At 42.5% G+C, this 26931-nt stretch overlaps 2 protein-coding genes across 9 annotated transcripts in view; both read right to left on the reverse strand.

The window, feature by feature from the left end:
- The window catches only part of ZNF582 (zinc finger protein 582), a 136508-nt gene that overhangs the window by 2268 nt on the left and 107309 nt on the right, over positions 1 to 26931 (reverse strand). The window lies entirely within an intron of this gene.
- On the reverse strand, positions 835 to 25785 carry ZNF470 (zinc finger protein 470). 8 transcript variants are annotated; one of them, XM_073226687.1, is made up of 7 exons: positions 24921 to 25448; positions 23389 to 23579; positions 23208 to 23282; positions 22348 to 22944; positions 9730 to 9856; positions 9465 to 9560; positions 835 to 7644 (listed from the first exon to the last, which is right to left on the reverse strand). In XM_073226687.1, the coding sequence occupies exons 5-7, from the start codon at positions 9761 to 9763 to the stop codon at positions 5783 to 5785; spliced, it is 1992 nt and encodes a 663-aa protein (XP_073082788.1). In that variant the 5' UTR covers positions 9764 to 9856; positions 22348 to 22944; positions 23208 to 23282; positions 23389 to 23579; positions 24921 to 25448; the 3' UTR covers positions 835 to 5782. The 8 variants fall into 8 exon arrangements, with proteins under 8 accessions (XP_073082788.1, XP_073082787.1, XP_036881950.2 ...); XM_073226686.1 differs by lacking the exon at positions 23389 to 23579; XM_037026055.2 differs by lacking the exon at positions 22348 to 22944 and having other exon boundaries at positions 836 to 7644; positions 24921 to 25447.

The following is a 26931-nucleotide window of genomic DNA, read 5'->3' on the forward strand; positions in this document are numbered from 1 at the left end:
TGTAGATAAGATCTTTAAAGAGGTTACGGAATTAAAATGAGGCCAGTAGGGTGGATCCTAATCTCATCTGACTCGTATCCTTAAAAGAGATTAGAACACAGACACACACAGGACTGCCTGGTGAATTCAGTGAGAAGCCAGCCATCTACAAGCCAGGGAGACAGGCCTCGAAAGAAACCAACACTGCTGACACCTTGATCTTGCCTCCAGAACCCTGAGAAAATACCTGTGTTTCAGCACCCCAGTCAGTGGCATTTTGTTCTGACTGTCCTCCCAAACTAATGTACCTGGGGAGGTGAGGGTGGAGGCCCTTCTGGAGCCGCCCACACCCTGAGGCCTTGCGGGTCTGAAGCTCCTCTTCTGCACAGCCACGACCCCAACCTCACCAGCAGCTGCCACCTGGGACAGCCACTCTCTGCCTTCCTCCAGTAGACACCACTGCTGCTGCCCCCATCTGGTGTGTGTGCGCGTGTGCGATGGAAGAGTGGGACCAAGGGAGGGGCTGCAGGCTGAGCCTGTTTCTTCCTGAGCGCCCGGCTCTGGATCCAAGATGGCAGCTGGCAATGTGTGCGATGGTGTAGCTATGCCCAGGTGTCCTGCCCCTCCACGTATCCCCGGGGATGTCTCATCCGATGTGGTCCCAGCTCATGAGTACTGGTTCTGTGATGGGGCCCATTTTTATTTGATCCAGTGTCTCCAAATGACCCAGTCAAAGAAGAGCTAGAGATATACTACTTTCAGGAAGAGAGGAACTACTGTCAGAGAGCATTAACAGTACCATGGGCTGCCGCCGCATGTGCCAGTGTTTTTGGCAAAGGCTGGAGTGTGTGCCCTCCCACCGAGTGAGCCAGGCTATCATCCCATCCATGAGGACTCACTGCCCTCATGGCCTAATCATCTCCCAAAGACTCCACCTCCTAATACTACCACCTTGGGGATCCAAGGTGGGGAGGAAGACGGGGACGCATGCAGTCTGAGCACTGTCCCTGCAGAACACAGGGAGCACGGGCCCTGGGTCCTCCCCTGCTCCTGGGGCTGGCTTCCTTGCCAACTATGGCCCCACTGGACTTTCTACACCAGCTGAGAAGACCCTTCTCCCACCCAGGAGTCTTTGCAGAACCTTGAAAATCCCAGAGCTGGGGCCTGTGTTCTTGAATCCAGCAATCAACTGCCCCCCAATTAAAACTCCAAAGGCAGCAGACCTTGCAACGGTAGAGTTGGGTAGCCAGGCTGAGCCTCCCTCTCACCCTCAGGACCAGGAGACCAGGGTGAGAGACCAGCAGGCACCTAGTTTTGACATGCAATTCTTTTCTTCTTTTTTAAAATTAGATTCTACTCTGGCATGGTTGATAACTTTCTGAGCATTTAGACATGTATGAAATATTCATGCATTTTAAAAGATTACTTAGTCTTCACTTTGAGTCTTGCTTGGAAGACCCTTGTTCTTATTCTTATTGAAGCAACATTTTCAGGATATCCAAACTTCTGTTCCCCAGAGAAGGAAATACTCAGATTTAAAAAAAAGTTTCAGCTGATAAGTTCACATAATAGCTTGCTTTTACTGCCCCCAGGAAGCCTTACATCTCTTTTACATGTTTTCAAAACATTGTGTTTTCTATTTTGAACTTTCTACATTCATTTTAAGCCACTTATGTCTATATAACTTGAGTTATTTTCCTTTTGATCATCTTTTCTTTGAATTATTCAGAATTTTATTATTTATTTTCTCTGAAAACACTGTATTTTAAAATGTAAAAAAAGGGTAGTAATTGAAATCTCAGGAATATTGGGTAGAAAGAAATCCTCAGTGATGCTGGTCCCAGTGCGAGTTACTCTGGATCTTCTGTGAATCAGTCTCCTTTTGGGAACTGTATTCCTATATAGTCCCAAGGGCAGCAGCCCCAGAGGAACACCTGCTGCCCTTAGGAGCGCGACATTCCACGAGATACATGCACTCAGAGTTCCTGTCTCCTTGGACACAAGGAGCACAAACACTTCATGGGAAAGCCGTATCTGGAGTGGGCAGTGGGAGTTTTTTCTGCTATAATCTAGAAATGTTGATTCCCTCAACTTGTCATCTGGCTCCAGTGTCACCTCCTGTAAAGGTCAAGGTCAGTCCATCTGGGGTAAATTGCCAGATTTATTAGTTGTCAAAACTTCTCTCTAGTAGCTCGTGTGTCTTCCTCGTAAGTACACCAGTCCTATCAAATTAGGGCCCCACTCTCATCAGATCAGTTAACTAAATTTCCTGCTTAAAGGCCCAGTGTGCAAATACAGTCACATTGGGGCTTAGAGATTTAACATAGGAATTCGTGAGGGAGTCTTTAACAACCATTGTACAATCAAATATGGAATTTAATCAGCATCCTACCTTAGCAACCAATGAATGGAATCTCTAAATTAGATTTTGAGCAATCTTAACCCTATAATTTCAAACAGTGTAAGACATCCCTCAATATACAAAGACTCTTAGTTGAAGTTTTTTGCCTTGATGCTAGAAGTTCAAGATCTGAATTCTAAATTACCCAAAGTAGTCAGACACCAGCATCATACACACTCTTTGGACTTAGCATTCCTTTTCCTCTTTAAACTGCCACTATCCAGGACCCTAGACCTCTATTCATCTCAGGTGACTGCAACTAATAATAATTTGCAGGGCATTTGCACAGTGGGCACCATGAGTTGTTACATTCCTAGACTAGAAAAGAAACGGGAGTCTGGCCAGCCCCAGCTCACCTAAAAACCAATCTCTAACCCCTCAATTTTTCCAAAGATTCTACTGCCTATTACCCAATCTTCATACCAAATTCTATACAGGCTAAGTTTAATTATAAACACATGAGCAACAAAAGCCAAGAAATGAAGTACTAGGGGGACAATAGGCACTCTGAGGAACCACAGCCTTAGAAAGCACAAAACTGGGGTGGCTCCAAAGACCAGAGCTGGGGCACCAGCACCATTCCTTTGGGAGCTGCCATTAAATGACATATCCAACTACCTTTCACACTCCAAAGAGACTTGATTGGCCAGGCCCATCAGAACCATATGGTAGGGAACAGCTGGTTATTCAAAGGAAAAGAAGAGGTGATGGAGTCCAGAGGGGGAAGCTAGGAAAACTGGGCAGAGAAAAACAGAAAGATAAGTATGGTACGTTTAATTTTTGATGAGTTTATTCTACAATACAGGCCTGGAATTTTTTTTTTTTTGGTACAGCACACTTTTACTTGTGGCTATATACACTTTTCTTTTCTTTCAATAGCTGCAAATAATTCTACTGAATGAATACACCTTAGTTAACTTACCCACTTACCTACTACTCTAATAGTTTCCAATGGTTTCCCATTAAAAAATTTTTTTTTTTTTGCCATTACACATTTATCTACCTTTGTACATGTTGGTTTCTGAGGAATAATGATTCAAATGGTATATACATACAGAAATTTATATAACTGACAATGGGATTGTTTTCATACATTCACCAAAACTGGCTATGATCATTCTTCTATTGGGAAAAAGTAGATATAGCATCACTTTATTTTGCATTTCCTTGATGAATAGTGATACTGGATAATTTTCATTAGCTCTTATTTCATCTTCTTTGAACTGGGCATCAGCACTGTCCATTTTGCTATTGAGTTGCAAATGTTATGGATTCGTCATCATGCTTTGAGTATCAAGATTATCCTTTGTTATCCTTCTGAAAATATTTTCTTTCACTCTCTCACTTGTCTACTAACTCTGTTTTCCACACATAAATGTTATTTAAATGTTTAATGTCAATTCCTAGCTTATGAGTAATGCTTGAGGTCTGCCTAAAACCAAGGCTACAGAAATAGTTTTTCTTCTACATTAGTATCAGATACTTAGATCTTAAATCTTTCAGAACTTCAGGAGTATGCAAGGTATGGCTGTATGTCTTCCCAGAAAGCTGTATGTCTCAATGCTAGTGAACAAACCCATCTTGTCTCCACTGCAATGAAAAATCCTATCATACATAAGTGAGTCTCAAAATGCAACATGCCCTGGATAAGCACGCATACCCTAGCCTTTATGCTGAAATAAAGGGGGAGCCCCAGAGCTCTGTTTTCTGGCAGTCCTGTCCTCTGCATAAGCACACCTCACACGGCTCTCTGCCATAGGCAGCAGTCCAAAGGGAATCCAAGAGCTCTGGGTGCTCCAGGTAAGAGTACTCCTCCAGGGCAGGAAGTCACTACTACTGAACAGCACAGGACTTCTTTTCAGGTAGAAATGTTCTAAAATTAATGTGGTGGCTGCACAACTCTGAACTTACTAAAAATCATGGATTTGTATACTTTAAATGGGTAAATTGTACACTTTGTAAATTATATTTCAATAAGGCTGTTACAAAACAAAAACCAAAACCCTCCACCAGCCCCTAAATCACTACAGAGAATGAAATTATGATCCTTGTTAAACTGTCAATTCCCTCTTCCTGTAACACAAGTTCCATGTGATGTGCCTTGGCACTATCATGACTTCTAACTATGCCTTGTATCTGACAGTTACCTTTAGTTTTCCTCATTCCGTTCCTCTAGTGCCCCTATGTTCTGGGGTTGGTAAGGCAGCCCCTCCCAGCACTACCTAGCTCCCTCTTTAGATAATTTTTCATCACGGTACATATCACATACGTATTTCAGTTGTCTTCTCGCACTAGATCTGTTAAGGGCAAAAGCCTTTCTATATTGTGCTCCCTTTTGTGTCACTGGCATTTAAAGCAATGCCTGGCACTTCAGTGATGCTTAGCTAATGTTAACTGAATACTACAGTCCTTGCCCTGTCATACTTCTACAAATGGTCAGAATCAGCTTGTCAACCTTATACTGGGATTTCCATTGGAATATCAATGATTTTCCATATTTAACTTGGGAATATCTCTGCTAGACTGAGTCTTTCTATACAGAGACATATCTACTTTTCCATTTACTCTCTTTTAATATTTAAAAAATGTTTAACATCTACAATCATTAGCGAATTGCAGTATGTAGGTTCTGTTTTGGTATCAGTCTTGTCAGTCTCCTAGAACAAGATTGGGAGCTGCACTGTATTCATTTTATGCTCGAGCACAATTTAAATATTGCAGGTTCTTTCCTATAGGGGAAAGTGTTGAACTATCTTTTCCAATTTATTTCATGGCTACTCATCTATTCAACTTTTCTTTGCTGTTTTGTTTCTAATACTATCCCCTGGCTAGTCCTACATTCTATTAAATGCTCTTGTTCTAATTGGCCCATTCTCACTTCTAAATGCCAGGTGAAATGATAGTTCATCAAGAAAGCTACCGTCCTTACATTTATTCAGAGGGAGCAGTGAATCACCCTGTTACCTTGGGCATCACAAACCTTTTCAATCATAAATGTGGTCATCTTTCCTACCTGTTGGGAGAGTAGAGCCCTCTCTTTTCTCTACAATCTGTCAGTTTCTTAGTCTTGACCTACTGACTCATTTTGCTGGCAGTTGAACATAAGGAACCCTTTAATGTCACAATATGCCAAGGATTATGTGCCAAATCCTTTAAATGGATTATCTAACAGAGTTTTCAAAACAAGTGTCCTAAATGGGAATGTAACATGAATATGTTTTTATTTTTAAAAGATTAGCTGAGTGTTAAAAATGCACTTGAGGAGAGCAAGAGGGATAATGGGTTATAACACTACTGCAGAAATCCAAATTAGATGGTTGCATCTTAGACTGTGATGACGGAACATGGGTTGGAAAAAAGTGGATGGATTCTAGAGGTATTAGAAGATTGCATCTAGAGGACTTAGTGGTATGGGGATAAGGAGAGGACAACTGAGGATGAATCTCCACTATGAACTCGCTGATGATGAGCCAGATGCACACTTTGCCTGAAGGCTTTCCCACATTCTTTACATTCATAAGGCCTTTCTCCAGTATGAATTCTTTTGTGTAATGTGAGATGGGCAATCTGGCTGAAGGCTTTGCAACATTCCTTACATTCATAAGGTTTCTCTCCTGTATGAATTCTTTGATGTAGAGTAAGGGATTTACGGTGCTTAAATGCTTTCCCACAAACATTACATTCGTAAGGTTTCTCACCTGTATGATACCTTTGGTGACAAATCAGGGATGCCCTCTGTCTGAATGCCTTCCCACACTCAAGACATTCATATGGTGTTTTGCCAGTGTGGAGTCTCTGATGTTGAACAAGATAGGAGCCATCGCTAAAGGCCTTCCCACATTCAATACACTCATAAGGCTTCTCGCCAGTATGAACTCTCTGGTGTTGAACAAGGTGTGCAATTTGACTGAAGGACTTACCACATTCCTTACATTCATAAGGTTTCTCTCCAGTGTGTATTTTCTGATGTTGTGCAAGGTGTGAATGCTGACTGAAGGTTTTGCTGCATTCCTTACATTCATAAGGTTTCTCTCCAGTATGAATTCTCTGATGCTGAGTGAGGTGTGTGCTCTGCCTAAAAGCTTTCCCACATTCCTTACATTCATAGGGTTTTTCTCCAGTGTGAACTCGTTGATGAAGAGTAAGTGAGCCACGATAGCTAAAGGCTTTCTCACAAATATTACATCCATAAGGTTTCTCTCCTGTATGACTTCTCTGATGTACAGTCAGGGTTGAGCCATGGCTAAAAGCCCTCCCACACACATTACATTTGTAAGGTCTTTCTCCTGTATGAATTCTCTTATGCTGAGTAAGTCCTATGTGATCAGTGAAAGCCTTCCCACAATCAATACAATCAAAGGGTTTCTCTCCAGTATGACAGTATCTCCGGTGACGTATCAGAGAGGCATTCTGCCTGAAGGCTTTCCCACAATCAATACATTCATAGGGTCTTTTTCCAGTGTGAATCCTTCGATGATGAGCTAAGGATGAACAATCACTAAACGCCTTCGCACATTCAATACATTCGTAGGGTTTTTCTCCAGTATGAACTCTCTGATGTTGAGCAAGATGTGCAAGCTGGCTGAAAGCTTTATTACAGTGCTTACATTGGTAAGGTTTCTCTCCAGTATGAATTCTCTGATGTTGAATAAGATGAGCATTCTGAATGAAGGCTTTCCCACATTCGGGACATTCAAAGGGTTTTTCTCCTGTGTGTATTCTCTGATGTTGAGCAAGGTGGGCACTCTGGCTGAAGGCTTTCCCACATTCAATACATTCATAGGGTTTCTCCCCAGTATGAACTCTCTGATGAAGAATAAGGGTTGAGATTTTGCTGAAAGTTTTCTCACAGTCACTACATTTCAAAAGTTTATTTTTTTCATACACTTGCTTGTGTTTTATCACAAATGAATGTGTTTTTAAGCTTTTCTTATCTGTGTCAAAATTATATATTCCCTTTTCAATGGGAAAAACCTGTTTTATATAAGATAATCTATTCAGATGAAAAACTGTCCCAGATTTGTTAGAGTGGTCTGCTTCTTCAGTAAGTGGGTCTATATGACTGATTGTCTCTTGCCTGAAATGTGTCTTCTGGCTTACCAGCTCCCTTTCAAATAGGTCTTCACATTTCCAGTTTTTCCCTAATGTGGAACATTCAAGGTCATAGCTTGTATTTCTTTCCATTATCATTGCCTGGAATAATTTTTCTTCATAAATGTCCTGGTTTGGAGATAATTCCTTGGTCATCCACACATACTCCAACTCTGAAAGATAATAAAAAAGCAAGTGTCTCCTATTTAATGCTAGGAGAAATGCTAGCTTTCATTCCCAAAATGAAACCATGTCACTCAGTTATTGAGGCCCACAGAGGTCTATGTTTTTGACAGTGCGTAGAAGTTAGGCAAAGCAACCATCCTTGCATTTCTGGAATAAATCCTCCTTGGCTATGACATATTATTTCAATAATGACTTATTTAAGATTTTCTACCAAACAATATTCATACTTGAAATATGTCTATAATTTCCTTCTTTGGTGCTTTTTTGGTTAGATTTTGGTATCAAATGTTATTGTCCTCAGAAACACAGTTTTTTAAAAGTTCTTCTTTTTTTGGGGTGGGGGGGGATAATGTAACATTTCCAACATGCTGATATTTTTCCTGCAAGATTTTGTAGAACTTATTTGTTAAACTACTACGAATTGCTTCTTTTCTTGGAGGAGGCAATTCTTAGATAACTTTCTATATTTCTTCCAAGGTCACTAGTCTGTTTAAATTTTCTCTCTCTTCTGGCGTCAGTGTAATTTATAGTCTCCTAGAATACCAATTTCATCTAGGTTTTCAAATTATTTACAGAGAGTTGAGGAAAACACTCATGATTTTTGTAAGTACCTATGCACTGGTGGCTATTTACCGTTATTTCTTTTCTTGAGTTTGCTCTCATTAGTCTTGACAGTTTATATATTTTATTGGTTCTCTAATGAAGCACCTATATAATTTTTTTCATTAGCTCCACTGTTTTCTAATTCCTTTTTTATCTTAGGAGTATATCACCATATATAACTTATTTTTGTTTTCCTTAATTTTGTTATTTTTCTAATATCTTTAAGTGGATGCTTAATTCATTTATTTTTAAATTATTTCTTATTTATGTACATCATTAGGACTATAAGTGACCTACCAATAATCTTCTTGAAACTGAGAAATTCCTACTGGGAAGGCCCCACTACAGGACACAGAATGAACTGTGACTGTCTCACCTGAGGCTCATTTCCCTGCGATATATATCTATAGTCTCTTACCTAGCTTTTTAACCAAACAGCTTTCAAGCAAAGAAAGGAAAAAAAAAATCTGAGGAAAATAAACTGGGCCAAAAGTACCAATGTGTATAATAAAAGTGGGGAGATGGTGGACAAAGAAGGAGGACATAATATTAGTGAACTAATTTCTTTATCTTCCATATGGGTATTAAAAGAGGATGTTTTGAATCTCAAGTAGTTGAACTTTAAAATATAGACTTAAAAATATGTCAGACATAAATGTAACAACTTGCAGGACTAAAACCCTTTCCAATTCAAGGAGTAGAATGGTGTAAAGGGGGAAAAAAAGATGTAAACAACAAAGCAAGAATAAACAACTACAGCAACAAAAAACACCAAAGAGAAAGGTAATTAAAAGCAGATGGATGAACAAGGCTATAGTTCCTATTGTTAAGCCAATAAACTCACATTTTAAAGAATGGAAAATCTTTAAACCAATTCAAAAAACTAAACACAAATTTGTCTAAAGAATTCAGAAATGTTGAAAAGTCAGGGGTGATTACAACAGTAATGTACTTGAGGAGCAGAACTAGGTAAACATCAATGGAACATAACAGAGTCCAGAAACAGACTGCGGTATTTATAGGAAATCAGTAATAGTAAAGGTGGTGTATCATACCAGTGAGGAAGAGAAGATCCCACTGAAAAAATGGTGTTAGAACCTGAAGTTTTAATTTGGGAGGGATTTTGAGAGGTGTTTTCCAACAAGTAAAATAGAGAAGAGCATTTTGAGACCATTTCCCCCAGCTCTAGGTAGCCTGCACTTACCTGGGCACAGGCCCCTTGTTATCTCTCTTTTCATCACGAAAGGCTCTTCATCTTGTTCCAGTAAGGAGATCACATCTGGTTTAGAAATGCAAAGACCTACATATAAGACAAGATAAGAAAATTGGCTAGGCTGTAGATAGTCCAGAGCTATGACCCAGTCCATCTAGTATTGAGAGGACACTGTAGGAAAATGCTGATAAAGGCATAAAAAACTACTGAGGCATTAAGACTTCTTTAGGGAGGTGGAAGCAGGAAGATACCCTACCCAGTGAAACCAGGTTTCTGTAGTTCTCCAACATCACCGTCTTGTACAAAGTCCTTTGAGCGAGATTCAGCCATTCCCACTCATCTTGGGAGAAATCTATGGCCACATCTGTGAAAGTCAATGAATCCTGAAATGACACAAATATAATCTTGGTCAATCAGTGTTCTTGCCCCCACTTACATGGCTACAGGGTAAAGGGTTATGCTGTTCACACTTTAGGGGTAAAAAGTGCAGAGTAATTGCTCTGAGGGTCTAAATGATCCAGGTTACATAGTACTTCCTTGACAACCTTTTCTGCCTGATCACATTGTACATATTAGTTAAAAGAAAAAATATGAGACACACGCTCTGCTCTTGGACCATTTCCAATTTTATGGTGATGAGAAGACATTTTCTGATGAAGACATGTTCACTGCAGTCAAAACAAAATATCAAGTACTGAATTATTTTAGCTATGTTAGGAACTAGATCACTTTTCTACAGGGAGTAAAGAGCTCTCAGACTACAAGGGAAAGTTTCAAGGAAGGATGTTACCCAGATGAACATGACTTCAATCTCCAGAACATTTTCTAAGAAATCTTAAGTGTTCTTGATATGTTAAAAGGTGTGTCTAAAAGGAAAAAATGCCTAGCAGTATTCTTTAATTTTGAAGTAAAAATATATTTGGGTTAGGAAAAAAGAATACATTGGTAAAGTTAGTTTTTGATAATCTGCTGAGAAGTACAGAGAGATCATATAAAATGAGCACAGTCAAGCAACCTGTTTTGTTCCATGGACTGAATTTCCTAACCAGCAAGGGATGCCAATCATCCATTCTGTGGTTTCTGGCAGATATTCCATTTATTTTGTCATTTCATTTGTATCAACATCTAAGAATGAGTTTTAAACAAACATCAGTCTTGAATGAAACCACAGAAAAAGATCAGATCATTCCAAAGAATTCAGACTCTGGCACTGACTAGCTGGACAATTCTGGCCAAGTTAATTAACTTCCCTGTGTCTTGGTTTCCTACCTGAAAAATAGGAATCATTTTAGTACCTGCCTCATAGTAGCATTGTGAAAATTTCATGAAACAACAGGCACAGTACCTGGCTAAGTGCTCAAGAATTGTGACCTATGATGATGATGGAGGGATAAGAAAGGAGGAGGAGGCTGATAACAGGTGAAACATTTGGCTTAATGCTTCAGTAAAAGTTTTATTTATATTTTATCTGATTTCATAATCTCAGTGTACTATTGTAGTTAAGAACATGATCTCTGAAGCCAGACCACCTACATTCAAATCCAGCTCTGTTGGGTAAACCTAAGCTAAGAGTTTTGTTTTCAACCATTGAGGATATTATAAATAACTCAAAAGAGCAGTCTATTGTATTTATATATATGTATTTACCATTTTTGTTGTACTTCCTTCATTCCTCATCTTCTCAGTTCCTTTCTGGTGTAATTTCTATCAGAAGAACTTCCTTTAGTAATTCTTTTAGAACTATCAACAAGTTTTCTTACTTTTCCTTCATATGAGAAACTATTTCACCTTTGATCTTGAAGGCTATTTTTACTAGACAAAATTCTGGGTTGACAGTACTTTTCTTTGAGCACTTTGAAGTTGTTTTACTTCTTTATGACTTCACGATTTCTGATGAGAACTTCATCACTGTTATTCAAATCACTTTTGCCATATATGTTAAGCATAATTTTTCTATGGCCACTTTCAAGTTTTTTTCCATTGTCTTTAATTTTCAGCAGTCTGAGTAGAAGTTTCTGGACAGAGATTTTTTATTTTTTTTGCTGATCATGGATGGATCCACAGGTTTATGTCTTTCACTAAACTCAGGAATTTCTCAGCCATTATTTCCTCAAATATTTTTTCTACAGTCCACTTTCTGTTTTTTGGATTTCCATGGTACAAATGCTAAACATTTTGGTATTGTCCAAAGGGCCCTGATGCTCTGTTCATCTTTTTCCTCTCTGCTATGTGGATTAGATATTTATCTTAAGTTCACTGGCTCTTTCCTCTGTCATCTCCACTGTGCCACTAAGCCCATCCAATGAGCTTATCTTGGTAATTTTATTTTTCATTCCTTGTTGATATTTTCTTCCTTTGCTGGGACTGTCTTTCCATTTGTTTCAGGAATGTTCACCCTTACTTGTTTTATATAATATCTGTTTTAAAGTCTTTATCAAGTAATTCCAATTATCTGTCACATCAATGTTAGTATCTGGTGATTCCTTTTCCTCTGTGAACTGAAATTTTCCTCGTTTTTCACTAGCTGAGTAATTCTGGATTGAATCCTTGGCATTTTGGATGAGACTTTATGTCTTGTTTAAATTCTATGCAGAATACTGGTATTTTGTTCAGGCTGTTAAGTTCTAACCAGTCTTCCGCAGGTTGCATTTCAAAGGCAGCCTCATTTTCAAAGCCTTTTCATTGATACTTGCTTCTGTCCTGCTGTGTACCACTCGGTAGCTGGCCCAAGACCTGACAGTGGTCTAACCCTTAGCTGTCTAAAAGACTATGGTATGCTCTTTAGGGTTAGACACATGCATGAGCAGCTGAGCGTAAGCCCAGGAGAGTTCATAAACAACTTTATGTGGTTATTGTCCAAAGCTCCTCCCTCTCTGTGATCTTTCTAGTATTTACCATTTCCCAAAGGCTCCCTTTTTTAGTTATCAAGCCAAAAAACTGGAACTCACTTATTCCATTTCACTGTGCACTTACGACTATACCACCCTCCCCATACCACAGGGCCAAGCAAGGAGAAGACAGAAGCAGAGAAAAAGCAATGACAATTTATCCCACGCTCAGGAACACAGCTTCTCTTGTAAGAGAAAACTTATCTTATCTGGCTTTAGAGGCCTGCAGACCCCCACCACCACTGCTGGGGCCAAAGAAAACAGACTTTTTTAAAGTAGGATTTCCTGCCCCCACCCCCCAGCATTAGATCCCTTTCTCCTTTCTTGAGACTGAACTAGAAGGTTTCTCTTGGGTTCTTTCTATCCACGCCAATACTCACTTCTAGATTGTGTGTTTACCAAATCCACGCCAGGAGAGATTAGGACACAGGTGGCAGGCACACGGCAGGTTTGGTGGTACTTCACATTTGGGGCTTTTTCCCCAATCTGCCTGCTACTATCTACTTTTTAGAGCCCTCACATTGCTGCTCCGTACATGCTGTTCTGGTTTTGCAGAGGGAAGGACAGGGTGGGGTGAGGACAGCCCACCTTACCCAGAACCAGGAATCTCCCAAATTCAGTGTACATTATTATTTTTTAAATTAATATTCCACTGGAAACAAAGAGGCTCCAGATACTCAGTGTTTCTTGTGCATCAGGCATTATACTGCAGTTCTTCAGCTTATGTCAGCATGCATACATACACACGTGACTGGGCACAAAGGCAAACAGTGGCTATACAGGGGAACAGGAGCACAGTTTATGCCTATATAGCACTAACTATGTGCCAGGTACTTTTCTAAACATTTAAAATATATTAACTGGATAGGCGGAGCCAAGATGGCGGCGTGAGTAGAGCAGCAGAAATCTCCTCCCAAAACCACATACATCTATGAAAGTATAACAAAGACGACTCTTCCTAAAATAGAGACCAGAGGACACAGGACAACATCCAGACCACATCCACACCAGCGAGAACCCAGCGCCTCGCAAAGGGGCAGCCGGAGCCAGGCCACGCCCACAGGTACAGCGGAGATAAACTCCACAGCAGCCCGGCAGGAAGCAGACCTGTCTGCGCACAGCTGCCCAGCACAAGCCACTAGAGGTCACTGTTCTCCCAGGAGAGGAAGGCCATAAACCAACAAGCAGGGACGTTCTTCCAGCCATCACTCGTGCCAGCTCTGCAAACTATCTCTATCGCCATGAAAAGGCAAAATTTCAGGCAGACCAAGATAACAAAGACAACACCAGAGAAAGAGACAGACCTAACCAGTCTTCCTGAAAAAGAATTCAAAATAAAAATCATGAACATGCTGACGGAGATGCAGAGAAAAATGCAAGAGCAATGGGATGAAGTCCGGAGGGAGATCACAGATGTCCAGAAGGAGATCACAGAAGTGAAACAAATCCTGGAAGGATTTATAAGCAGAATGGATAAGATGCAAAAGGTCACTGAAGGAATAGAAACCAGAGTACAGGAACGTATAGAAGCTGACATAGAGAGAGATAAAAGGATCTCCAGGAAAGAAACAATACTAAGAGAACTATGTGACCAATCCAAAAGGAACAATATCCGTGTTATAGGGGTACCAGAAGAAGAAGAGAGAGGAAAAGGGATAGAAAGTGTCTTTAAAGAAATAATTGCTGAAAACTTCCCTAAACTGGGGGAGGAAATAATTGAACAGACCACGGAAATACACAGAACCCCCAACAGAAAGGATCCAAGGAGGACAACACCAAGACACATAATAATTAAAATGGCAAGGATCAAGGACAAGGAAAGAGTTTTAAAGGCAGCTAGAGAGAAAAAGGTCACCTATAAAGGAAAACATATAAGGCTATCATCAGACTTCTCGACAGAAACCTTACAGGCCAGAAGAGAATGGCATGATATATTTAATACAATGAAACAGAAGGGCCTTGAACCAAGGATACTGTATCCAGCACGACTATCATTTAAATATGATGGCGGGATTAAACAATTCCCAGACAAGCAAAAGCTGAGGGAATTTGCTTCCCACAAACCACCTCTACAGGGCATCCTACAGGGACTGCTCTAGATGGGAGGACTCCTAAAAAGAGCACAGAACAAAACACACAACATATGAAGAATGGAGGAGGAGAAATAAGAAGGGAGAGAAGAAAAGAATCTCCAGACAGTGTATATAACAGCTCAATAAGCGAGCTAAGTTACGCAGTAAGATACTAAAGAGGCTAACCTGCAACCTTTGGCAACCATGAATTTAAAGCGTGCAATGGCAAGAAGTACATATCTCTCAATAGTCACCCTAAATGTAAATGGACTTAATGCACCAATCAAAAGACACAGAGTAATAGAATGGATAAAAAAACAAGACCCATCTATATGCTGATTACAAGAAACTCACCTCAAACCCAAAGACATGCACAGACTAAAAGTCAAGGGATGGAAAAACATATTTCAGGCAAACAACAGCGAGAAGAAACCAGGGGTTGCAGTACTAATATCAGATAAAATAGACTTCAAAACAAAGAAAGTAACAAGAAATAAAGAAGGACACTACATAATGATAAAGGGCTCAGTCCAACAAGAGGATATAACCATTCTAAATATATATGCCCCCAACACAGGAGCACCAGCATATGTGAAACAAATACTAACAGAACTAAAGGGGGAAATAGACTGCAATGCATTCATTTTAGGAGACTTCAAAACACCACTCACCCCAAAGGACAGATCCACCGGGCAGAAAATAAATAAGGACACAGAGGCACTGAACAACACACTAGAACAGATGGACCTAATAGACATCTATAGAACTCTACATCCAAAAGCAACAGGATATACATTCTTCTCAAGTGTACATGGAACATTCTCCAGAATAGACCACATACTAGCCCACAAAAAGAGCCTCAGTAAATTCCAAAAAATTGAAATTCTACCAACCAATTTTTCAGACCACAAAAGTATAAAACTAGAAATAAATTGTACAAAGAAAACAAAAAGGCTCACAAACACATGGAGGCTTAACAACATGCTTCTAAATAATCAATGGATCAATGAACAAATCAAAATAGAGATCAAGGAATATATAGAAACAAATGACAACAACAACACAAAGCCCCAACTTCTGCAGGACGCAGCGAAAGCAGTCTTAAGAGGAAAGTATATAGCGATCCAGGCACACTTGAAGAAGGAAGAACAATCCCAAATGAATAGTCTAACATCACAATTATCGAAACTAGAAAAAGAAAAACAAATGAGGCCTAAAGTCAGCAGAAGGAGGGACATAATAAAGATCAGAGTAGAAATAAACAAAATTGAGAAGAATAAAACAATAGCAAAAATCAACGAAACCAAGAGCTGGTTCTTCGAGAAAATAAACAAAATAGATAAGCCTCTAGCCAAACTTATTAAGATAAAAAGAGAATCAACACAAATCAACAGAATCAGAAATGAGAATGGAAAAATCATGACAGACTCCACAGAAATACAAAGAATTATTAAAGACTACTATGAAAACCTATATGCCAACAAGCTGGAAAACCTAGAAGAAATGGACAACTTCCTAGAAAAATACAACCTTCCAAGACTGACCAAGGAAGAAACACAAAAGTTAAACCAATTACGAGCAAAGAAATTGAAACGGTAATCAAAAAACTACTCAAGAACAAAACCCCGGGGCCGGATGGATTTACCTCGGAATTTTATCAGACACACAGAGAAGACATAATACCCATTCTCCTTGAAGTTTTCCAAAAAATAGAAGAGGAGGGAATACTCCCAAACTCATTCTATGAAGCCAGCATCACCCTAATACCAAAACCAGGCAAAGACCCCACCAAAAAAGAAAATTACAGACCAATATCCCTGATGAATGTAGATGCAAAAATACTCAATAAAATATTAGCAAACAGAATTCAACAGCATATTAAAAGGATCATACACCATGACCAAGTGGGATTCATCCCAGGGATGCAAGGATGGTACAACATTCGAAAATCCATCAACATCATCCACCACATCAACAAAAAGAAAGACAAAAACCATATGATCATCGCCATAGATGCTGAAAAAGCATTTGACAAAATTCAACATCCATTCATGATAAAAACTCTCAGCAAAATGGGAATAGAGGGCAAGTACCTCAACATAATAAAGGCCATATATGATAAACCCACAGCCAACATTATACTGAACAGCGAGAAGCTGAATGCTTTTCCTCTGAGATCAGGAACTAGACAGGGATGCCCACTCTCCCCACTATTATTTAACATAGTACTAGAGGTCCTAGCCACAGCAATCAGACAAAACCAAGAAATACAAGGAATCCAGATTGGTAAAGAAGTTAAACTGTCACTATTTGCAGATGATATGATACTGTACATAAAAAACCCTAAAGACTCCACTCCAAAACTACTAGAACTGATATCGGAATACAGCAAAGTTGCAGGATACAAAATTAACACACAGAGATCTGTAGCTTTCTTATACACTAACTAACAATAAACCAATAGAAAGAGAAATAAGGAAAACAATCCCATTCAAAATTGCATCAAAAAGAATAAAATACCTAGGAAGAAACCTAACCAAACAAGTGAAAGACCTATACGCTGAAAACTACAAGTCACTCTTAAGAGAAATTAAAGTGGACACTAACAAATGGAAACTCATCCCATGCTCATAGCTAGGAAGAATTAATATCATCAAAATGGCCATATACAGATTTGACGCAATCCCTGTCAAATTACCAGCAACATTCTTCAATGAACTGGAAAAAATAATTCAAAAATTCATATGGAAACACCAAAGACCCCGAATAGTCAAAGCAATCCTGAGAAAGAAGAATAAAGTAGGGGGGATCTCACTTCCCAACTTCAAGCTCTACTACAAAGCCATAGTAATCAAGACAATTTGGTACTGGCACAAGAACAGAGCCACAGACCAGTGGAACAGATTAGAGACTCCAGACATTAACCCAAACATATATGGTCAATTAATATTTGATAAAGGAGCCATGGACATACAATGGGGAAATGACAGTCTCTTCAACAGATGGTGCTGGCAAAACTGGACAGCTACATGTAGGAGAATGAAACTGGACCACTGTCTAACCCCACACACAAAAGTAAATTCAAAATGGATAAAAGACCTGAATGTAAGTCATGAAACCATAAAACTCTCAGAAAAAAACATAGGCAAAAACCTTTTAGACATAAACATGAGTGACCTCTTCTTGAACATATCTCCCCAGGCAAGGAAAACAACAGCAAAAATGAACAAGTGGGACTATATTAAGCTGAAAAGCTTCTGTACAGCAAAAGACACCATCAATAGAACAAAAAGGAATCCTACAGTATGGGAGAATATATTTGTAAATGACAGATCTGATAAAGGCTTGACGTCCAAAATATATAAAGAGCTCACATGCCTCAACAAACAAAAAACAAATAATCCAATTAAGAAATTGGCAGAGGAACTGAACAGTTCTCCAAAAAAGAAATACAGATGGCCAACAGACACATGAAAAGATGCTCCACATCACTAATTATCAGAGAAATGCAAATTAAAACTACAATGAGATATCACCTCACACCAGTAAGGATGGCTGCCATCCAAAAGACAAACAACAACAAATGTTGGCGAGGCTGTAAAGAAAGGGGAACCCTCCTACACCGCTGGTGGGAATGTAAATTAGTTCAACCATTGTGGAAAGCAGTATGGAGGTTCATCAAAATGCTCAAAACAGACCTACCATTTGACCCAGGAATTCCACTCCTAGGAATTTACCCTAAGCACGCAGCAATCAAGTTTGAGAAAGACAGATGCACCCCTATGTTTATCACAGCACTATTTACAATAGCCAAGAATTGGAAGCAACCTAAATGTCCATCGGTAGATGAATGGATAAAGAAGATGTGGTACATATACACAATGGAATACTACTCAGCCATAAGAAGAGGGCAAATCCTACCATTTGCAGCAACATGGATGGAGCTGGAGGGTATTATGCTCAGTGAAATAAGCCAAGCGGAGAAAGAGACATACCAAATGATTTCACTCATCTGTGGAGTATAAGAACAAAGGAAAAACTGAAGGAACAAAACAGCAGCGGAATTACAGAACCCAAAAATGGACTAACAGGTATCAAAGGGAAAGGGACTGGGGAGGATGGGTAGGTGGGGAGGATGGGTGGGTAGGGAGGGATCGGCGAGGTGGGGAAGAAGAGGGGTATTAAGATTAGCATGCATTGGGGGGGTGGGAGAAAGGGGAGGGCTGTACAAGACAGAGAAGACAAGTAGTGATTCTACAACATTCTGCTATGCTGATGGACAGTGACTGTAAAGGGGTTTATAGGGGGGACCTGGTATAGGGGAGAGCCTAGTAAACATAATATTCTTCATGTAAGTGTAGATTAAAGATAAAAAAAAAAAGAAAAGGGGGATTACTCCTTGATAGGATAAAACTAACTGTAAATCAACGATTAATGCATGCTTTAAATATCTTTAATTTTGATCACTTAAAGGGTGTCAGATGATTGGCTATGGAGGTACACTTTTCTGATAATATTCCTTTCCAAAAAAAAAAAAAGCAGTTCCTGTTTGGTGACCTCCAATGAGTTCTACACAATGGTATAAAGGGCATATCAAAGTGTGGGCAAAGGGTCTGTTTGTGTTTATACAGAGGATCAGAGCCTAATTTGGCTACCCAGAAAATGAACTTAGATACGATAGGAAGAACTTCCAACATCAGTACTCTCTAGAAGAGTCATAGCAGAAAATGATCATCAAAAAACCTCAACAAAGATCCAGGCGATGCTGCAGTTGTAGCTGCATCCATCCCACCGGTTCCTGGACTTGCCATGGGAATGAAGAAGGAGATATCTAAGCTGGCCTGTGCACACAGCAAAACAACAAATTTGACTGGATCTACACTGTTGGAACTCAACCAGGAATTAGGAGAAGTGCAAGTTGTAGCGCTCCAAAATCTTACAACTACAGACTATCTACTGTTAAAAGAACATATGGGATGTGAACAGTTCCCAGGAATGGGTTGCTTTAATTTGTCTGATTTCTCTCAGACTGTTCAAGTACAGTTGGACAATATCCAACATATCATAGACAAATTTTCACAAATGCCTAGGGTGCCTAACTGGTTTTCTTGGCTTCACTGGAGATGGCTGGTAATTATAGATCTGCTTTGATTATATAACTGTATTCCTATTATGTTAATGTGTGTGTGCAATTTAATTAGTAGTTTAAAACCTATACATGCTTAAGTTACTCTACAAGAAGATATGTCAAAGAAATAATCAATCCTCCCATGTTTTCTTCTATCTACCTCTATAGCTTTTCTTCTTCCTTCATAATTACAACCCTTAAATAGAATTCGCGCCTCATATCGAATTTACCGAGTATCATAATTCCTCCAAGTGGTAAAGATACCTCAAGACAAATGCTGGGCATAGAAGCCACAGGGCATAAATCTGCAAAGAAGTAAAAAGCTAACCTTTTCAAACAATATGGCTTCTCTCTCACTTACCAACTTTTTATCTCCCTGTATGGCCCCGGAAGATGACTGGTTAGCCAGAGATGAGTAAGATTCCTCAAAGGAGGAACAACCTAAGAGAGGCACAGTCGCAGGGGGGCCATCAGGTGAGAAATTGGGGATCAACAGTGGTGTGGCTTAGAACCTCACCCCCCGTTTTGAGAGAAATCTTCTGCATCCGTGGATGTTTTAAGGCCCTTGTCTAGCTTGGATTAACACATAGTCTACAGGCACACACCTGATCATCTACATTTGCTCTCTTACAACACTAAACTACGTTTTCTACCTTTATCTTGCATCTACCTACCACTTCAGCATTTTATTAAAAATAAAAAAATAATAATAATAAAGGGAGAAATGTGGGATCCACATATAAATCAAGTATAAAAATCAAACAAATATTCATATTTGACCTGATTGTTTATAGTTCATAATGCGTGATCAAAACCGAAAGTTTCTGTGATGAATGCCCTTGTACTGTTCACCATGTAAGAACTTATTCACTATGTAAGAATTCGTTCACCATGTAAGAACTTGTTTGTTATGTTTCAGAATATTGGAGACTGATGAGAATTAGGCTTGGGGTGGATTAATGATTGTGCACTGAGCATTGACTCCCCTATACAGAATTTTTTTGTTGTTAACAACCATTTGATCAATAAATATGAGAGATGCCCTCTCAAAAAATAAAATTAAAAAAATAAATAAATAAATAATAATAAAAAATATATATATTAACTGGTCAATCCACACAACAGTCCTAGTAATTAGGTACTATTATTATTCCCAGTTTACAGATGAGGAAACTGAAATTAAGGTGATATTATCTATTACATACTGGAGTTAGAATCTTTACCCAGGCAGTCTGGCTCCAGAGTCCGCATTACTAATATTTATGTTATACTCTGCTACTCGTAAAATATTATTTTCCTCTGACAAATAATGCTTGTATTTAAAATGCTTAAAATTATTTTAAAATGCTCTACGAAACCAGTCCCATTGATAGTGCATGTTTTGTGGCATCAAACCTGATAGAGGTGTTTTGCTTTGATATAAGTTCTCATTGTGCCTTTAATACAAAACAAAAACAGTTTTATTACTGTTATTTTTTATTTGATTAGCTTTGGAGTTTATGATTCAAGTTTTATTATTTCTTGAAAAAAATTTCCTGGCGACACTCGCTAAGCAGTTTACTTTAATCAGAACATGCATTAGAATTCTTAAGCTTCTATTACTGGTTTAAAAGGTACTAAAATTAAAAATGTCCCAGAGTAAGAATTCAACATTCCTCAACACCCAAAAACCAAATAACCTGCTTAAATTTTGGGCAGAGGATATGAACAGATACTTCTCCAAAGAGAAATTCAGGTGGCCAACAGGCACATGAAAAGATGCTCCACATTGCTAATTATCAGGGAAATGTAAATTAAAACCACAATGACATATACCTCATACCAGTTAGGATGGCAAACATAGAAGAGACTAGGAGCAACAAATGCTGGCGAGGATGCGGAGAAAGGGGAACCCTCCTACACTGCTGGTGGGAATGTAAAATAGTTCAACCACTGTGGAAAGCAATATGGAGGTTCCTCAGAAAACTAAAAATAGAAATACCATTTCACCTGGGAATTCAACTCCTAGGAATTCACCCAAAAGAAACAAGATCTCAGATTCAAAAAGACATCTGCACCCCTATGTTTATCGCAGCACTATATACAATAGCCAAGAAATGGAAGCACCTACATGTCCATCAGTAGGTGAATGGATAAAGAAGATGTGGTACATATACACAATGGAATATTATTCAGCCATAAGAAGAAAACAAATCCTACCATTTGTAACAATGGATGGAACTAGAGGGTATTATGCTCAGTGAAATAAGCCAGGCAGAGAAACATAAGTATGAAATGATTTCACTCATTTGTGGAGTATAACAACTAAGCAAAAGTGAAGGAACAAAACAGCAGCAGACTCACAGACTCCAAGGGACTAGCAGTTACCAAAAGGGGGGAGTGAGGGAGGGCAGGTGGGGAGGGAGGGAGAAGGGGACTGAGGGGTATTATGATTGGTATACACGGTGTGTGGGGGGTCACAGGGAAGACACGTAGTGACTGTGAAGCATCTTACTACACTGATGGACAGTGACTTCAATGGGGTATGGGGGGACTTGATAATATGGGTGAATGTAGTAACCTTACTGTTTTTCATGTGGAACCTTCAAAGAGTGTATATCAGTAATACGTTAACAAAGAAAAATGTCCCAGAGTACAGTAAGTTTGAGAAACTAATCCACAAATAGGTGAAAAATTAGGAATTTGGTCCAAAAAAACAATCACAGATGAAGGCAAAAATCCAATTACAAGGAAGACCACTGCAATCTCTCTACTGAATAGCAAAACACTGGCAACAATTTACTTACGGAATAACAAGGGGATGGTCAAACAGATTATCATATTCATCCTAGAAAGAAAAAAGGATGCATAACATTCCTGGCATTTTAAGACACTCATGGATCCAGTCAGGTGGGGAAGAGGAACCTGTGAATACTGTGGCCGGAATGCCACCCATCGCAGCTGCGCCTGCCTCCTTCAAGACGCAACTCTGGAATCCGTCCTCCTGTGATCAAATCCTCCCGCCTGCTCCTCCGTCCAGGAGAGGATGACTGTGCAGGATATATCCCGTACCAGGATCTCTCACCACGAAGGCAGGAAGGAGCTAAGACAATCTCCTTTTGCCAGGCTGTGACCTCTCAGAGCTTCTCGAGTCCAGAGGAACGGCAACTTTCTGTAGTTCCCCCAAGGGAACACACACGGGCTATTAGTGGCCCTCCCTCGCTATTCCAGACCAAGTCTACTCTCCACCGGCAGCACCAGCCACGCTGCATAAGAAGATGTTCGCTGCCTTTTCACTTTACCAACAGACCGTAAGCTCCGAGAGCAGGGTGGGGATTCGGGGATCGGGCAGATCATGGCTCTCAGATTTCCTCTGCGGACTGCATTTATGCGTTGACAGATGCCTAGGAAAAGTGTGAGCACGAGGGAAGGGCTCAGAGCGGGTCATTTCTGGAATGATAAATAGTGAGCAGGAGGAAGGTGAGTTGTGCGAGGGCGGTGGGCTGTCTGAGCCATCCTTGGGGTCGCACCACTGACTGGAGGGGCAGGAAGCAGGAACCAGGCCTCAGGGGAGGGCTCCTCAGCAGACAATTTCAGAAGGAAATAGACATCACCACGTCCTGAAAAGCAAGACTGTACTTTCGGGAAGAAAGGGAATCCAACTCACCAGCGACATGGCTTCAAGCTCAATTTCCATCACCTCCGCCTCTTCCCAGCTGCTCCCCCGGAGAAGGGCTTTATCCTGAGGGGCAGAGAGAGGGGGCGCTGAGCGGCCTAAGGACCACAGCCTGTCTCTCTGCCCTCACTACCCGCTCGCCTCCCTCTCCCCTGCCCGGCCACGCACTCACTGGGGGATCTCTCATTTAGAGGGGGTTCCATTTTGCTCTGTGCTTTCCGGCTGTGCACAACTTCTCACAAAGCGCCCCATTCGTTAACACAGATGTACGGGGCACGCTGCATATATCAATACTCTGATTTTAACTTCACAGTCTTCAGTGAAATGCAGAACAGGGCCGCCATTTCACACAGGAAAGCTCGTCTGCACAAGTCACAAAGCTTGTCAGTGGAGCTCTGTCGCCCGGAACCTACACCCAAATTATTTGCTCAAGCAGACATCAGTATATAACAGAAGATAAAACCTTGTGCAACTAACTGGTCAAGATCTGTAAGGATTGTGAAACTTGGAGAAAGCCATCTTCCCCGAGAGAGCTATTCGCTTTGTTAAAACAAAGAATCCATGTGCCTTGTAGACAACTGACCAAAGAACTATCCGAAGACCCAGCCTCTCATTTCGCCTTGCGACAAACCGGTTTTGAGGAAGCCCCTTGTTCCCCTCTAGGCCAAATTTCTTCCTTTAAGAAGAGGATAAAAGCACCGCACGTAATTTTCTGGTTTCTTTCCTCTCAATTGCAGTGCTCGCTCGGAGCGGTGTTACGACGGCGGGAGGGAACTCTGAGCACCTGTAGGGGCGGGCGCCCCACGCAGGGCGGGCCAGGCGTGGGCTCAGCTACTGCTCACAAACCTATGGCGCGTGTCTCCCCGTGACAACCGATCAAGCTTAAGGACGACCACCCGCCAGGCGCTGGCTCGGGCACCTGAGCCCTGGCGGTCACTCCGCGCTGCCACGGTGGGTTTCCTCGACCGCCCAGGGCGGTAGGAGCGCCGGCCTCCAGCCGCTGCCGAGCGGCCGGCCCGGGCCGACCTGAGCCCTGGCGCCTCGCCCCCCGCGGCTACCTTCCCCGTCTCGGCCTCCGTGCCCTCATCCGGGGGAGGTGGGGCAGCTGCCCCCTCGTCCCTGAGGCCTCAGGCCTGAGCCTGGCCCCCCGCGGGAGTCCCTGGCCAAGCCGCCGCAGGCAGCTGTGCGGGGCGCTGCCCGGCCCTCCCCGCGCCCGCCCGACGGGGGCGGGGGCGGGGGCCGGGGAGAGGGGGGGTGGGAACAGTTCCGCCCATTTACTGGGAGACGAAGCCGCAGGCCGGTCGGACCCGTGAGCAGTGCGGGCGGAGCTGCGGCCTCGCCTTCGTCCAGTCGCACCGCTGCGGTGTCTGGGGCAGGGTTCCGACAGGTCAAGGGTTAACCGACGTCCTCCTTGAGGGGCAGCGGCGCCCTCGGAGATAATGCTCCGCGGGAACGCTCTCTGCCCCGGGCCCTGGAAGCACCCCCAAGCCCAGCGAGGGAAGGGCGGTTAGGGGACCCTGGGCCAAGTCAGGACGCCCCTGAGTGAGCCCCACGCTCTGACCCCAGGTGACCTCGCGATCTTTGCGCTCCCGGGACCACCAACCTCTGATGTCAGCGCTTCCTCCTCCCGCAAGGGCGCCCCGAGGAGCCGCACCCCCAAACCTCCACCCATCGCAGCAGCCACATTCCCCTCGTCGCTCTTACCGCTCCTCAGGCCCGGGACGCCCGGCCGTGTCCAGTTCCGCCCCCTCGCGGTGGGGCGCGGAAGAAACGCCTCAGGCGCACCAGCCCTACCGGGCAGCCTCCCGGGACCCTGGGCCGCACAGGACTCCGGAACGCGCGCGGGGCGGCGGCCTCCGGGACGGCCTCCAGCTCTTGGCAGCTCACGAGCCTTTATTCACGCCCACACTTCAGGCACCACGCGGTCGCCCGGGCTGCGGGAACGCGCGCGCACGCGCAGAAGCTCACCGGGCCCCGTCGGTCACGCCTCGCGCCTGCACAGACTCGCCCTCACCTGCCCCCGTCTCACACGCGCCACGCGCTGTCAGTCGCGCAGTCGACACGCCAGGCGCGCCCATTCACCGCCGCCCCAGGCGCGCACCGGACCGCCGACTCGAGCCACGGGCGCCACCCAGCCCGGGTTTTCTCAGAACCCGCCGAAGTCGCTCACTTCCACACCTTTCGTTCTCCCCGGAAGTGGGGTGTGTGTGTGTCCTCCCGCTGCAATGGCCCCTGGGAAATGTAGTCCCGACAGCGACGGCACCGAGGCTGCCAGACACGGTTCCTCTCCTTACCAGGGGATCACTGCCTCTGTTCCCTGTGGGTGCTTCCTGGTCCGGCATGACCGTCTCAGCCCAACTCTGCTTCCCAGAAGTACAAGCCGCCTCTGAGAAGCCCGCCGAGGCCCGGGCCCTTCCAGGAGCCGTCGCCCGCTCGGACTGCGCAGCCAGGCGCCGCCGTCTGGCTCAGAAAGCTAAAAGCTGGGTCTCAGGTGACCTCGTTTTCGCGGATTGGGTCGCAGAGGAGCGCCAGACGCACTGGGCCCGCGGAAAACCAAAGGAAGTGGGCGGGGCTTGTGGGCGGGTCTAGGGATGGAACCCTTGGAGGGTAGGGTGGAGATCTGGACTCTGCCTGGTGACTTTGTGCACCTGTGATTTGTGAGTTTGAGTGGGTGGGTGGGTGAGTGAGTCTGTGTGCGCGCGCATGTAAGCTATCTTGCATAACTACCGATTCTCTCTTGGATGTAGTCCATATAGTCTACCCCCAGCCCCTTTCGTCTCTCCCTGAGGTACCATGAAGACACAGCGTGTGAGTCACGTTTAGTATTGTCTTCCCAGTGACTATAAGAGTGTTTGGCACATAGTAGGTATCCAGTTAAAAAAATTACTCACTGTATAGAGACAGGCCCACCACATACCACCCAAAAATTTTGCATATATCCAATTGGTCTTTAATACATGTTGGTGTTTCCATACACAACAATAGTGTACACTGCAGAATAACAGTATTATAACTCCTTTCAGGTTCCCAGACTCAAGTCCAATGTGTGTGTGCGGGAGGATCTTCCCACACGCCACTAAGCAATTCTCAAAAACCAGCAGCATGTCCAAGAACTCAACTCAATTCTGACGCTTTCTGCCCAGAGGTTGCACCAGATTCCCCAGGTTAAGCCTCCATCCTACAAGACTGCCCTCCAACCCCCACTCCAGACACTGGTCACAAGCCCCAGGCAGTTACCTGTGCTTCTGACCTGCCAACTACAGATTGGAGGTTCCCCGACCTCCCCCTTAAGTTCAATTAATTTGCTGTAGTGGCTCACAGAAATCAGGAAAACACATTTACCAGTTTAATAAATGATACCATAAAGTGTACAAGTTAACAGACAGAGGGAGAGATACACAGGGCAAGATCCCAAATAAAGGAGTTTCTATCCTTATGGAGCTTGGGGCCTGGCTCTGGGGGGCATCATGCTTCCCCAAGTATAGAAGTGCGCTCTCCAACAGAGAAGCGGGGCCCAATAGAGTGCCAAGTCCTTCTCGGGGCCTTTTGTGAGGGTTTCATTGCATGGTCATGATTGATTAAATTATTGGCCATTGGCTGATTCAACCTCTAGCTCCTGCCTTTGGGTGGGGTGCAAAAGTCTCTCATTAACGTAACAAAACAACCATTTCACCTTTAAGACTCTGCAGTGTTTTCAGGAACTGTGGATGAAGAT

This window comes from Manis javanica, chromosome 17 (assembly GCF_040802235.1).
Source record: "Manis javanica isolate MJ-LG chromosome 17, MJ_LKY, whole genome shotgun sequence".
In the NCBI taxonomy this organism is placed as follows: Eukaryota; Metazoa; Chordata; class Mammalia; order Pholidota; family Manidae; genus Manis; species Manis javanica.

Excerpts from the sequence above, each read along its gene's own strand:
- ZNF470 (XM_017642610.3), bottom strand. The coding sequence starts at position 25,558 with ATGCCGGACCAGGAAGCACCCACAGGGAACAGAGGCAGTGATCCCCTG. Across the intron at positions 9,857-23,207 it reads AGCTTGAAGCCATGTCGCTG|GATTCATTGACTTTCACAGA; the intron begins GTGAGTTGGATT and ends GTGTCATTTCAG. Across the intron at positions 7,645-9,464 it reads AACAAGGGGCCTGTGCCCAG|AGTTGGAGTATGTGTGGATG; the intron begins GTAAGTGCAGGC and ends ATTATCTTTCAG.